Source organism: Antedon bifida, chromosome 3 (genome assembly GCF_963402885.1).
Source record: "Antedon bifida chromosome 3, ecAntBifi1.1, whole genome shotgun sequence".
In the NCBI taxonomy this organism is placed as follows: domain Eukaryota; kingdom Metazoa; phylum Echinodermata; class Crinoidea; order Comatulida; family Antedonidae; genus Antedon; species Antedon bifida.
In genome coordinates, this window is record NC_136228.1 from 9,340,410 (window position 1) to 9,355,185 (window position 14,776).

General features: G+C 32.1%; 2 protein-coding genes across 2 annotated transcripts; both read left to right on the forward strand.

The window, feature by feature from the left end:
- The first annotated feature begins 152 nt into the window (after positions 1 to 152).
- On the forward strand, positions 153 to 5,974 carry LOC144837635 (transmembrane protein 127-like). The gene is made up of 5 exons (XM_078692833.1): positions 153 to 257; positions 711 to 1,171; positions 2,490 to 2,660; positions 3,210 to 3,893; positions 4,510 to 5,974. Exons 2-4 carry the CDS (start codon positions 865 to 867, stop codon positions 3,518 to 3,520), a joined length of 789 nt encoding a protein of 262 aa, XP_078548959.1. The 5' UTR covers positions 153 to 257; positions 711 to 864; the 3' UTR covers positions 3,521 to 3,893; positions 4,510 to 5,974.
- A 219-nt stretch (positions 5,975 to 6,193) lies between these two features.
- On the forward strand, positions 6,194 to 14,567 carry LOC144838554 (transmembrane anterior posterior transformation protein 1 homolog). The gene is made up of 12 exons (XM_078693964.1): positions 6,194 to 6,546; positions 6,748 to 6,878; positions 7,746 to 7,864; positions 8,570 to 8,732; positions 9,357 to 9,492; positions 10,163 to 10,260; positions 11,016 to 11,166; positions 11,281 to 11,390; positions 11,765 to 11,824; positions 12,193 to 12,261; positions 12,601 to 12,677; positions 13,374 to 14,567. Exons 1-12 carry the CDS (start codon positions 6,297 to 6,299, stop codon positions 13,684 to 13,686), a joined length of 1,677 nt encoding a protein of 558 aa, XP_078550090.1. The 5' UTR covers positions 6,194 to 6,296; the 3' UTR covers positions 13,687 to 14,567.
- Positions 14,568 to 14,776: the final 209 nt, after the last annotated feature.

The window sequence follows — 14,776 nt, forward strand, 5'->3', positions numbered from 1 at the left end:
TTGCAATATATCGAATTTTCAGTTATATTGATTGGTGTGTATTTGTATTACCATACTACTGTACTGTTGTACATTTAAATTTATCATTCATCATCTCCTTGTGTGATAGCTTGGAAAAACAAAACAGCGCCATCTATAGGGTGTCGGGAATAATAAAAACAAGAAAAGAACGACAGCAATAATCTCAAGAAACTAAGCGTGTAAAAACCTATATTATTTCATGTTTATGTAATGAAATTGTGCATTTAAATATGACTGTAAGTATCTTTAATATTTAAAGGACATACATGTACTAATATAATCGTGTAAGATGTACTATATTATCATTTTTAAACAACCTTTGTGGGCACTTCCTTGTTACCTCTCGACTACGGGTGCAAGCAATGCGAAAAACACAATTAGCCTAGCCAGCCTAGCCTACACAACAGGAGGCTTAGCCTATCTATACGAGAAACTAAACATATAGGGCCTAGCTAGAACTTGTAATGGATATAACTTATTATTCTGTATTGGTTTATTTCATTAGTTAAAACAAATTAACCTGAGAATGTTTATTGGCATTTTGTAACTAACAGTTCATGTTTCAATAAACTGTTTTGGATGTTTTATAGTACATTTATTATATTAATTAAGGGCCTAGGCCTAGACTAGCCTAATATTGATTATATTAATATATAACATAATATTATTAACCATTTTTTCTTTGTTAGAGTATAAGTGATCATCAATTCTAATTGGAAAATTCAGGAAAAGCTACAGTAGTAGTATGCAACAATTCTGAATAGTAATAACTAATATCTACACAACTTTCGCCATTATTAATAATTCTTAAATAAACGTAAACAATAAAGAAGATATTGCATCATGACAAGCAGTAATAGCAACAACACGACTTCAGCAAACACGGTGACCACCTCTTCATCGAGCTCTGGCAGGTCAAGTCGTAGACATCGTAGAAGACATCGTCATCACAGACATCGACGTAGCAGGCAAATCAGACCAAAGACAACTGAACGAAACCTTGTAGCCGCAATCATGGGCATGGTTGTTATCGCGTTCTTAATCGCTGCGCTGGCGGAGCAGAAATGGTTCAGTCTTCATGGCGGTAAATGTGACAAGGAGTATATTGGAGCATATGAATTCCTCACACCACATGTTGAAAATACCCCTTGTAAGTTTATATTGTTTTTAGATTAACATTTTTTTTAATGTTCATTTTTAAATTTATTAAATATTGAATATTGATGATAATGGGACAAAAAAAGTACATGCTACAGTACACTGCAGCCTGCAAGGTAACTTTGGATTGGTTACAGCCACAATAGGTAAAACAGGTTTACAGTACATTTTAAATACAATACAAACAATAGCTGTTTTAAGCAAACATGAACTCAATGTTAAATGTGAAATTTTAGTTGATGCCAACATGACATGCACTGTACGATCTCCCCCAATATAACATTTCTGACAATTTAAAACATATTCAGATTATATTCAACCTTTTACTGTAGTTGTTTTCAACTTTACTTTGACATCATAAAGCATTAGTAGGGATGTACAGTACCAGTACCCACCTTTTGACATCTAAAATAATATTATGAACTACTTTTTTTGATACAGTACATTATTATTATTATTTTTAATTAGCACTCCCGTTTAAAAATCCTGGATCTGCCCTTGTCATAAGATAAGATAAAAACAAATTAACAGAATGTGCATCGTCACATCCTACGTGAACAATTCCCACAAATATTATTTAAGTAATGTCATAATCTGTTCAAGCATCACAAATGTTCACTCTACTTTTGTACTGTAAGTAAACATAGAAACTATTATGCTAAATTGTTTGTGGTGCATTATGCTTTGTACTACTATGCAAAATATTCTCCTCAAAATACAAACAAGATTATTCATGCATGTCTAAAAAAAAGTGCACTATTATGTCTACACCCTTTGGAAAGGTGACAATTGTTTTTTAAATGCAGTTACCATTGACACATTTACAGTAGCCATGGGAATTTTCAATATTCCTTCATAAACTAGACATTTGACTCTCTTCATGTACCATGTAATAATACATTCTAACAATATAATACAGTATTTACTGTACTACTGTAAATAAAGATGTATTCTTTTTTATGTACCGGTAATTCATATGTTTAAATAAGTACCATTGATGATTGTATTTAAATAATTGAACTTAAATTAAAATGAAACACAATGGGGTGTTGTGTAAACGTCATGATTTTTTTTCTAGTTTTTAATGATTGCTTTAACAGAAGCAGCAGTGTGAAATTACACAGAAACAAATCATGATTCAATAAAACCTTCTTTAATCATATCTATATTTAAGGTTAAAAAAACCAAAAAACATGACATTTATTCTTACAAAAATAGTATGGATGTACAGTTTTCATAATATACAGTATGTGTGTGGGACTGTGTGTGTGTTTTGAAATCCTTAATAACTCTGGTCTGTTTTATTTCAGCCATGGAATATTGTATCACCTCTCAGGTTGTCACAATAATGAGAATTAACATCAGTTTCATCTTCCTGTCTATCATCAGTAGTTTAATCGCATTTTTCCTTGATACGCTCGGTCCGATGAAACACGTCATAAAGACAATACGGAGACACTCGGTTGGAAATATAGTAACAGGTAGGCCCTCTCATGATCATTTTATTTCATATGGTTAGTGTATGTTGACTACAATATGTTTTTCAATCCATGTGCCATTTTTTTATGTTGCATTGTGGGATTTATTGGCAAAACATGTCCATGTTGGTACAGTATGTTCTAAGTAATTCAAAATTGTTCTAAAAACTTTTTTTGTTTTTTGTTTTTTTTTTCATACGCATCCAACAGTGAGCACAAACTCGCCAAAAACTATGGATAAACTATTTTATAATTTATCATGCTTATAAACTAAGTCTCATTTGAAGCTTAGGGAGTGGAGTTGGAAGAGTCGTGAGTTACAATTCTGGCACTAGGTCAGGATTGAACCTTGGGATTGGAAGGCAAGCATTAAGCTACAGCTCCATTACTTTGATTTAGAGTTACTTCAATTTAGGATTTGAATGTTTATAATAACAAAATTATTATCATTATTATTCAAAATTTATTATATTTTAAATTGTCCACAGTACATAAATTAATATAATCTCATCAACTGTATAATAATAAAAGTAATTAATTAATTTTTTTTAGTTCTGTTGTGTGTAACCATCTGCGGATTCTGTTACTGGGTAACAACACTTATGGAAAAAGTTTTGAACAGCTACAAGTTAGCCGAAGGAAGTAAAGTATCGGTATCATACGACGTCGGCTTTTATCTCGTGGCTGGAGCCGGTTCCCTGTCTGTCATCATCTCGGCAACTAACCTCTTACGGCGGTACTCAGCATATGAAGTCGTCCCACGGGAGCGACTGATGGATGATTGGGATAACTTTCTGGAGGCAGAGTTACGAAGTGCTCCTCAACTTACAGAGATGCCTCCACCACCCGCTTACACCCCTTAGCAACATTTCAGTGAAACCCAACACTGATGTATTCAATATTAAATTATACTGCATAGAAAAGATTTATTTTTAATATTATTTTATAATATAATAACTAAATTGAAGAGTGGAAAGACAATCAGGGGTCTGTCTGTTACTTTTAACAATTTGAATGCATTTTCATATGCAAAAATTTATTTGTCTTTCATTATCGTTCAAATATTGATAGAATTTTAGAAAAATTCTAGAATTTTTATTTTACCCAGAGTTAAAAAAAATGGCCTTTTCTGTTTAATTTTAAAATTCATTGAACATTGGTTAAACCTATACTGTATAACGCTCATTTTTTAGTCCAGTACATAGAGTGTTCATGTTTGAGTTCAGTACATAGAGTGTTCATGTTTGAGTTCAGTACATAGAGTGCTCATAGTTCAGTACATAGAGTGCTCATGTTTGAGTTCAATACATAGAGTGCTCATGTTTGAGTTCAATACATAGAGTGTTCATGTTTGAGTTCAATACATAGAGTGCTCATGTTTGAGTTCAATACATAGAGTGCTCATGTTTGAGTTCAATACATAGTACTCATGTTTGAGTTCAGTACATAGAGTGCTCATGTTTGAGTTCAATACATAGAGTGCTCATGTTTGAGTTCAATACATAGAGTGCTCATGTTTGAGTTCAATACATAGAGTGCTCATGTTTGAGTCCAGTACATAGAGTGCTCATGTTTGAGTTCAGTACATAGAGTGCTCATGTTTGAGTTCAGTACATAGAGTGCTCATGTTTGAGTTCAGTACATAGAGTGCTCATAGTTCAGTACATAGAGTGCTCATAGTTCAGTACATAGAGTGCTCATGTCTGAGTTTAGTACATAGAGTGCTCATAGTTCAGTACATAGAGTGCTCATGTCTGAGTTTAGTACATAGAGTGCTCATAGTTCAGTACATAGAGTGCTCATGTCTGAGTTTAGTACATAGAGTGCTCATGTTTTTGTTTAATTCTAGAAGTGTTCATGTTTCAGTTCAGTTACTTGAAGAGGTCATTTTTTACTTAAGTTACTTAACGCTTAGTATATGTTGAGTTCAGTTGGAGCGCTTACTGTATGTTTGAGTTCAGTTACTTTAAACACTTTCAGTATGTTTGAGTTCAGTTACCCGGAGCACAACCGAGTTGCTTGCAAGCGGGTAAGCTGGCATGAAAACTCTTGAGCCTTGTAAGTTTGAGTCATGATTCTTAGCCTTGTTAGAAATAATCACAGCAGATATTGTATTGTTTTTTGTTTTGAGACAATGTTGTAGGGAGGGGGAGAGGGTGGGCATGTTGTCTAATGTTAAAAATTTGATTCTTTTTTCATAAAAATGATTATCTTTAAACAATTTTTTTTATTTATATTTTTAGATGAGGATGCAATAGTAATTTTGCTGAATGTTCTAATTCATGTTGTGTGTATATGTGACTTGTAGATACTTGTAATAAATATATTTTTCAAATCTGTGTTGTAATTAATGACACTATAGGATATAGTTCTTTCTCTTGTTTTTAATGTACAGAGTTACGTAAAAGGCTACCTGCTTAATGTACTTTCTGTATAACATTGAATATTACATTTATACATATAATAATGTTATAACTATTACATTACAGTAACTTAAAACAACGTGGTTACTGTATATACTTAGCTATTATGATTATATGGCATATATTTTGCATTATATTGTTATTACTGTATAATATACAGTAGCTCCATAATGGTTTATGATTATGAATTGTTTTATATGATTTTTAAGTTGACTATAAATACATTTTTAATTTCTATTCATAAAATATAGTTGTATACCATTTGATACTTTTCTTTATAATAATACTTCTACTACTAGAAATAGAATATTACAAAATTATATAAGAATTTTATTAAAAATGAAATATCAACTATCCTCATAATATCTGACATTATAATTTGTATACTAGGTAATTCTTATTTTTATAAACTGTATTGTTATTTAAAGCTAGAACTAGCGTTGTTTGATTTGAGAAAACTGGCAACTAAATAATCATGTAAGAATGATTTGGAAAAGAAGTGTGTAAAAATATGACTTAAGTAGTATGTGAATTTGACTTGGAAAATACCAACAGAAAGGGAGTCTGTGGATTGTATGTAGTTATGAAATTATACAACACAATCATCATAAAAGAATATTACAGTATTGTGTTCATAATTTTGGGCTTGCCATTTGACAGAATGGAAGAAACATTTGATTTGTTTCGACAAACTTCCAAGCGTGGGGAGAATTTACATTTTTGGATGTGTATGCTAAAGGTATTTCATATCATTTTCATGAGGTAAAATCTATAGTTTAATTTGTGAGTACTGTAATATTTTGTGGGGTTTTTAAGGGACATGAAAACATACCTTGTGTACATTTTTAAACTTTATCAAATTTCCAAATAAAGATTTTATATACTATCATCATATGTATGATTTGTCACTTTTATTTTATTAGACCGCCAGTCTCCATCGCACTTTATGTTGTAATGATTTCTTGTTTATTTGTTTTATTTATGTGGAACACGCTGGAAGATACAAGTTTTGTGAGATGACAATTTCACAGCAATGTGAATAAATGAAAAGAGGCGAATTTCTAAAATTGTAGGTGGCGCTCTGTTTTTTGAGAGTCAATCGTGTGGTCGCATGTTTACCATGACCATTTTGCAGCATATGCGTTGGTATTTTTATGTCTGTATAATGCTCAACTATTAATTCCACGTATATTTTGATAAACTGCAGGATTTTATAATGCAGTCTGATACTAACACTTTGGGAAAAGGTGATTTTATCACACCAAAAGATGGAGATGAATCCATTGAATCTAGGCCTCGGTGTAGCGGTGGTAGGCCGACGAAGGAGGAAGGTGACACAGATGGCGAAGCTGTCGGTGGTGTTGACGTTGTCCCACCATCACCGCCTGAAACTTCGAAAGCTGAGGGGGTGGCTAAAAATGTGTCTAATACAAGAAGAGAAAGCTTTACGAACAATTCGGATAACAGTACGCGGTTTTAAAACGTTTTTATTTATTATTAGTTATATAATAATATAGCCTTCCTGAATTAATTTAAAATACCGTATTTAATCGAATAATAAACGCCCCACTTTTTAAAATATAAACGCCTCCCTCGATCGAGCCCCTCGAGTAAACACCTCCCTCTGTATTACATCAAAAGATAGACTTTATAATGTTTGTTTTCAGATCTTTCTTTATTTAAGTATCTAAATGCAGAATTAACAAGAGGCTATTTTCTACAACATGATGAGGCAAAGTATGAACAAAAGCGAGAGCGTGTTTACACATTTTTTAAAATTCAAAAAGAAGTTGAAAAGGTAATAATATTAAGTGCAGTATACAGTATTATCTCTATGATTAAAGATGTATTGTCCCTTGAAACAAAAAAAAATGAATGTCAAAATATTCTAAATTTAATTTGGCCATATCAAAGTAATAATTAATATTAAAGTTATTCACTTTAAGTCGAAAATTCGCCAAAAACAAAAACAACAAGTTTACATAATTAACAGGTAAATTAATTTAATTACATTTCTTCTGGAAAATCGTCGCGAGCGAAAGTAAACAAAGATTTCAAACCACGAGTATGCATTATGCATGATGCTAATTAGGATTGTTTACAACTCGTCACAGTTGAGAAGGTGTTTTCACACAAATCTCGAGGAAATTTTTTTTGATTATGCATACAGAGTAGCCAAACAAGCGCGTTGCATTATGAGATATGTTTTGATCAAAGTCAAAGTTATTTTTTGAACAAAAAAACGTCTGTATTTCAGTAAAATGATTTTTTTTTGACTAGTTTTTGGTGAAAGTTAATAACTATTATGATACTTCAAAATGACCCACTTTTTTTCGAAATATTAAAAAAAAATGTTTTTTGGAATTAGTCAAAGGGACAATACATCTTTAAATAAACGTAATTTATTTTATTATTTCCCTTTTTCCATAGGTGTGTGGCTTTTGACTTTATTGTATTCTATACTGCTTTATATTCCTTGTCAATAAGACTTGTCTACAATATCAAACTTAATGTCACAAAAAAATGTGATGTGCGCATATATGGACATTTCATATCACTACCATATTTGACCATATCACTACCATATTTGGACACATCACACTTTTTTGTCAAACTAGTTTGATAGTTTAGACAGAGCTTTATGGTTTATTCTATTCTTTAACAGATGATGTGGTATGGCTTTTTCCTCTGCATGGATGCCTTTCTATTTTTGTTTACATTCCTACCAATGCGAGTGTTCATGGCGCTCCTCAAGATATTTATTGGACCCTGTCAAGTGCAACGGTAGGATGTGTGTTTATTCAGGGGTTGTGGAGTGGGTGTTTGCCTTTTCCTCTATTAATTCTTTCTATATACTTTGTGTTTGGATATACGAACATTTTAGATCTCTCAGTGTTTTGGTAATTATACCGCTTTTTTAAAGAGGTACTCAGGGGTTATCCATTATGTTATTTTTAACTGGCAGACTGAGGCAGCCAAATTTAAATTTACTGGCCATCAATAAAACATGAACATTTCTGTGGAAAATTAAAAGTCTATAAACATAAAAAAGTGGGAGTGCCAACATCTGAAGTTAAAAAAATGGAAGGTGGTGTTTTTTTTTTAGGTCAACAGCGCCCTCTATCTGTTATCGAGAGGTAAGGAATGCAGTGTGTAACGTCACAAGTGGTATCGCGTGGTATCCGTTAGAAAAGTTATGACCCTAGATGGTCGTACAGTGGTTTAAATATCGTAAATTTTCTCCTTTTAGTTAAATTTTAATGCAGCAAACTACACACATACATCAAAATTCAGTTATCTTTGTAATCCGGGAGAAAATATGGGAAACCGGGAGCACAATATTAGCCAGGGAGATGAGTCTAAAATTCAGGAGTCTCCCGGGCAAAATGAAACTGTAGTAAAGAAAACATTAAATACCTTATTCAAAGTTTGGAGAGGTCATCCAGTATAATGAGAAGAATAATCATTTATTTTATATTTAATTTTCAGAGGTGGCCGGTGGCTGGAACCAGCTCAAATGTGTGACCTGTTAAAAGGGTTTATACTGATTTCCTGCAGCTGGATTCTTAACTTTGTAGACATTTCGATGTTGTATCATATTGTCAGAGGCCAGGCCATGATTAAACTGTATATCATCTACAATATGTTGGAGGTATTAATGATTGCTTCTTTTAAAGATATATTGTCCCCTCAACAAAATTTTTTCAACATAATAGTTATTCACTTTGACCAAAAACTGGATCGAAAAAAAAATTATTTTCCTAAAAAAAATGTTAATTTAATTAAAAATGGTTTTTGGTTAAAATTAACCGTTTCTTTTGTCTTTTTATAAGTGAAATAATTATTTTTGTTGATTTTTTTTTCTACAGAATTGAATAACTTTATCAAAGCTGCAACTGCAAAATCTAAAGTCTTTAAATAAGATTTAATAAATCTTCATTTTTCATGTTTTTGGAGGACAATACATCTTTAAGGTTTAACTGTGATACACCAGGCCTCTTAGGCTTCCAAAAAGAAATGAAGTATGGTCAAGACATTCTTGACTTTATTCCCTTTCAGAAAAACATGGTGCACCACAAACCAGACTATTGGTTGCCTTTGATCAAAAGTTATAGATAAAGCATGGAAATAATAGTTTTTTTCAATTCACAGAAAGAAAATTTTTATAAAAAAAACAAGTCAAGACATTTTGCATCTGGCTAAGTGTGTCCAGTCAAACTTTATTGTAAAAGTTTATGGTTTCCTTTTAATTAACAATTTATTTGTTTTAATGCAGGTAGCTGACCGCTTATTTTCATCATTTGGTCAAGACATTCTGGATGCTTTATTTTGGACGGCAACCGAACCAAAGAAGAAAAGGAGAGAACATTTTGGCATCATTCCCCATTTGGGATTAGCTATTGTTTATGTCTGTATCCTTTTTTTTGGTGAAAGTTTGCTATATTTTTTAACGCCACATTTCAATAAATGTGGTTTAGGCCAGTGAGCATTCTTACAAGTATTTTAACAGTTGAAAACAATAAGTGTCTATGTAAAGTTTATTCAATTTCCTATATGGTTAGCCCAAAATTCTGATTTTCCAAAAAGTCTGTTGGTTTAAGTGTACTATTCCTTTTTAAAACGTACAAGGAGGTTTTCTGTTTAAAGGTTGACCATGTCATTTGCATGTCATTGTCAACCATTTTTATATTAGGCAAATTGCCAAGGACAACAATAAGCGAATTCATTCTATCCTTTTTAAAGGTGGCGATCATGTTCACAAGACAAACATATACACAAGATGCTCTACATAAACAAAGTCTTATTACAAGTCTTTGGGAGTGGAATTAGAATAAATCCTGACATATGATATGACAGGACTTGAACCCAGGACCCTTGGATTGATAGCCAAGCATCCTAACCAACAAGCCACAACTCCACATGCCACAACCATGCTTGTAATTTCTTAATTTCTATCGACACAGTTGACTTAATTGCATCTAATAGAAAAATGACATACAGGGATGACTGTGCTGATAGCTTCATTCCTTACTGCTTCATCCCATCGGTCTCTTTTAGGTTAAATACCTTAATTTAATTCAGTTTTACATGCGGTCTTAGTCTTATTCCAGGCTACTACATTGAATGTGGCATTTAATTCACACACAAAAGCTCTACTCACCATCATGATGTCCAACAATGTAAGTCTGAGTCTGCTATTTTACGCAAATGACCTCATCCTTCAGATAGGACGTGAAGCCATTGGTCACAATGTATGTGTATGATAAAGAACTTTACACTGATTATACCTTGTCCAAATTTCTTTAGTTGAACTGAAGGTAGAATAGTAATACATTTTTATGTATTCACAACATGGATTTTGAATTGTTAAAAAAAGTTTAACAATATTTTCACACTTCACAGTTACATACAAAGTATTAATTTATCCAAACATAAAAATAATTGACACTCCAATAATTGGTGTAATTTATTATATTACTCAAAGAGGCCTAAGCCATTCCCCGCAACAAGCCATCATTGAATTGTGGTCTGAGAGAATCAAAAGAAATAAAATTGTTATCTGATTTTTACTTGTGTATCTACTGCCTTTTGTTTTGATTTTCTTTGTAACACCTTGTATAACTAATTGTTTATATCTCGTTTATATACTTATGAATAGACTGTAGTTATAATTGTTCATTCCTGATGATCAAAAAGATCGAAACGTTGAATCATGGCTTGCCTCTCATTATATGGAGTCAGTTTTATACTACTCCGTGTTATTTAAACATAATCAGTCCATCTATTGGTTTTTGTGTAACTCGATATTCTTTGTTTATTTCATGTAAGCACTGTTTTATTCAATCATGTGTAACTCACTGTTGATGTGTAGTCATTTGTGTAAATCACTGTTCATTTTGATTTCAATAATGTAAAAACTTTTTTGTTGGTGCAGTTTGTAGAGTTGAAAGGAAGCGTATTCAAGAAATTTGAGACGCGTAATTTATACCAGATGTCTTGTGCTGACATACGCGAACGCTACCATTACCTGGTTTTACTGTCAATTGTCGTTCTCAGAAACATGACAGAATTTTCCTGGAATCCAGGTAAGTTTAAATGATGTACTTGAGCCTGGCCTAGATTTTGGAATTGTAGCATCTCTCTCTTTCTGCCTGTTTGAACATTCTATCACGTAAAATTTGTTTTTCTTTGAATTTTAGAACATTTCAAACAGCTAATCCCAGACCTAATCTTAGTGCTCATGGCAGAGGTCTTGGTAGACTGGGTTAAACATGCATTCATTACCAAATTTAACTGTATTTCAGCTGAGGTAATTGTTTTTTTACCAAAAGTTTTTGCTTTTCAATATAACTATATAAATCAAAATAATTATAATATTTTTATACATTTTGCTGATATAAACTACTTAGTCTATTTCGTGCCTAGCTTACCTGGATAAACCGACAATAAGAAATGATGATAGTGGTTTGTGGGGAGGCTCCCACCTAAGGGCATAGTTCATGGACTATACCACTTGTGGAGAGGGGTGTTCAATGAAAATTTCTACTTTTCGAGGTATATCTCGCTCTTCGAGGAGAAAGGGCTATTGTCGGTTTATCCAGGTAAGCTAGCACTCATAGACTACCAACACCACTGTTGGTTTGTGTAAACTAAATTATTAATTTGTTCTTGTTTTTTTTGCAGGTTTATCTAGAATATCGTGCAAGTTTAGCAAATGATTTAGTATCAAGTAGAAAAAAGACAGTAAGTATTCTTTTTGTCATGTATTTTAAATACAATATTATATTTATTATTTATTTTAATACACTGTACTATACTAGTGTAATTAATAATGCATAAACAATTTCAGTTCTTCCCAGACACAAAACCCGTATCACTCCATTGTGACTGGTTTCTATTTTTCATTAGATAGCTGCTAAATGGGTTATTGCATTAAAAACAACCAAATCAGTCCTGAAATAAACGTTTTTGGGTGGATGCAGACACTATCACAACACCAATTTATTCTGGTTTTGTTGAGCATAGTCATTATTTCTATTGCTTTGGTTTGGTAATTTATGCAAGTCAAAGGTCATTGATCAATTTCTCCTGGTTTGAATCATTTTATTTAGGCTTACTCAGATCACACAGACTTGGTGTCCAGACGAATGGGGTTCATTCCATTGCCTATTGCAGCATTGGTAAGTTCCTTTAAAGTGTGTTTTTTATGTATATGTCATGAACTATGTTATAAATGCATTCACAATCGGTTTGAGTTTACCCTTTAAAATTGTTTGGTCACATCAAAAAAACTTTATTTTTGATGTTGATTCTTCACTTTGTTGTTGTGTTATTTAATTCCGATGATGACATTACAAATCTTAATTATATTTTAATTTATTTTTTAAAATTTGTATTTGTCTGAAACAGATAGTGCTCATGTATTTCATTGCTTGAAGTATTTGTATTATACTATATATATTGAGATTAGTTGAGTGCAGTATAAACTTTAAATTAAAAAACTTTCTTTACAATTTTAGGGAATACGTATCTTCACCCAGTCATTTAAAATGAGTGGATTCATTTCAGTTGTTATCATCATTCTTTCATACATAAGGTAATTTTTAAAAAAGTTATTCAATGCACAGATAACAAAGATATCATCCACTAACATTTAAGATATAGTTTATTTGAACTAACTAACAGACAAACTAAAAACTTCACCTAGTAGAGTTGTAGCTTGGTAGTAAGCATGCTTACCTTCCAATCCCAAGGTCCGGTGTTCGATCTTGTAACTGTAAAACAAATCTACTCCTTAAGCCTAAAATGAGGTTTAGTTTTTAAGCACGATATAGTTTATCAATCCTGCAAGTGATGAGTAAATGTTCGAATGAAATTTATTTTAAATTGAAATGCTCAATAAAATCATCTCATCATAAATAAATGTTAACACTTAAATCTGACATTCCCCATCTATTAAAAGGGAAATCCGCAATATACAACAATTGAAACTAAATAGAAAACATAGATATAAAATGCATAAAAACAATAAAAATAAACAACATAATAAAAACAAAAACAGTGCTAGATAGATGTATTTATAAACACAAATGAAACCGACTATTTATAGGAATAGCAATAGTATAGAACTGTGAAACATTAATGAGATGATAGACTTATAGAAAAATATAAAACTTGTGGATAGACAATGTAACATTTAAAAAAAAAATAGTAGTATAGGAAAATAAATTCATATGAATATACAACAATTTATTTAACCTACTATAAAGACGTTCACCATTTTCATTTACAGCATTACATTACTGAAGATTTTAATCAGCATCGTTTTACTCGGAAAAGGCTGTCAGTATGTTAAAGATTACAAACTAGACGAACCACAAACAAATAAAGCACACTCAACCCTGAACAGGGAAGCATCTCAAAGCGCCCCAAACCTATATCCTGACCCACAGTCACCAGGCCTAGTCCCTTCAGACAGTTCAATTTCTTTAACAGGAAGTGATCTGACATTTAGTAGTAAGGCACCCGGGGCAAAGAAAGTTCAACATAATAAATCGTTAAGTGATATTGATAGGTATACTTTATGTAGTAATCAAATTGTTTAACGTTTTACCCTGCCCCCATATTTGAAATTAAATCTTTCCTAACCCATCTTCTATCAACTAAAAGTCAAAGTAAGTCACCACAGATTGACTTCTTCATCAGTACTTTCAATAAATGGAAGACTAGTTGATTATACCTGCACTACCATTTTGATTTTATGAAAGGGAGGAAAATTTGCAATCAAGGTTGGTATAACGTATATGTAACAAAACATTTCGCTGCCTTTGTAATGTGCTAGAAATTATTTTAAGAGGCCAGCAAGAATAAACATAACCCACCTAATAATCAAATAACGAGGCATTTAGTAAAATAATAAATATATTTGTCAGAAATCTAATTGATTGTTCTCACAAATGAAAAGCTTCTCTAATACAAATTTCTTGTTGGTAATTAGCATTGGCCGTTGCAGAAGCATACATTAGTACAGTGTAATCCATGTTCCTGGCTGGATCATATAAACGCTGTGCACTCATTTGTAAAAGTAGCTAATCTAAAAAAGATTCCTACCGTAGTTGCATTTTTAGTGTTCAGTTTCAATTTAATGGAAATTCTGGTACCGTATTTTGTCACACACTATTTATAAGTATTGTAAATATAACTGTAAGCGTAATGTGTGTAAATATCCAATAAGGGATGGAAGCTCTAAAAAGTTGCTGGCGGCAAAAGCTATTAGCTTTATATTTTTACTGCACATTTTCTCTAATTTAATTATGTATTTATATATTTTTATCGAATTATAATTTTTACAATAGTTTTATGCTGCTCTACAGCTTAAAATTTAAAAATGTACAAATTAAACCAAATTATCAAATATGATATCGCATATTGTTTATTTCTATTTATAGCAATAAAATAATTTCCGTCATGGAAATAAAAAGTTAAATATTGAAATGTTTTCATTATTATGTTTTACCCCAGGGTTCCTTGCTGTGGTGTAACACAGAGGCATGAGGCCCTGATTTAAAATCCCCTGGAGGCCTCGGATGTTTTTAGCCTTATTTTAAAGCCTGTTGTTTACTCTGGGCTCAGTTTCAAGCCTGTTGTTTCCTCTGAGCTCTGCTCAAGGGCCCCTGTAAGTCCCAGGGTTCCTGT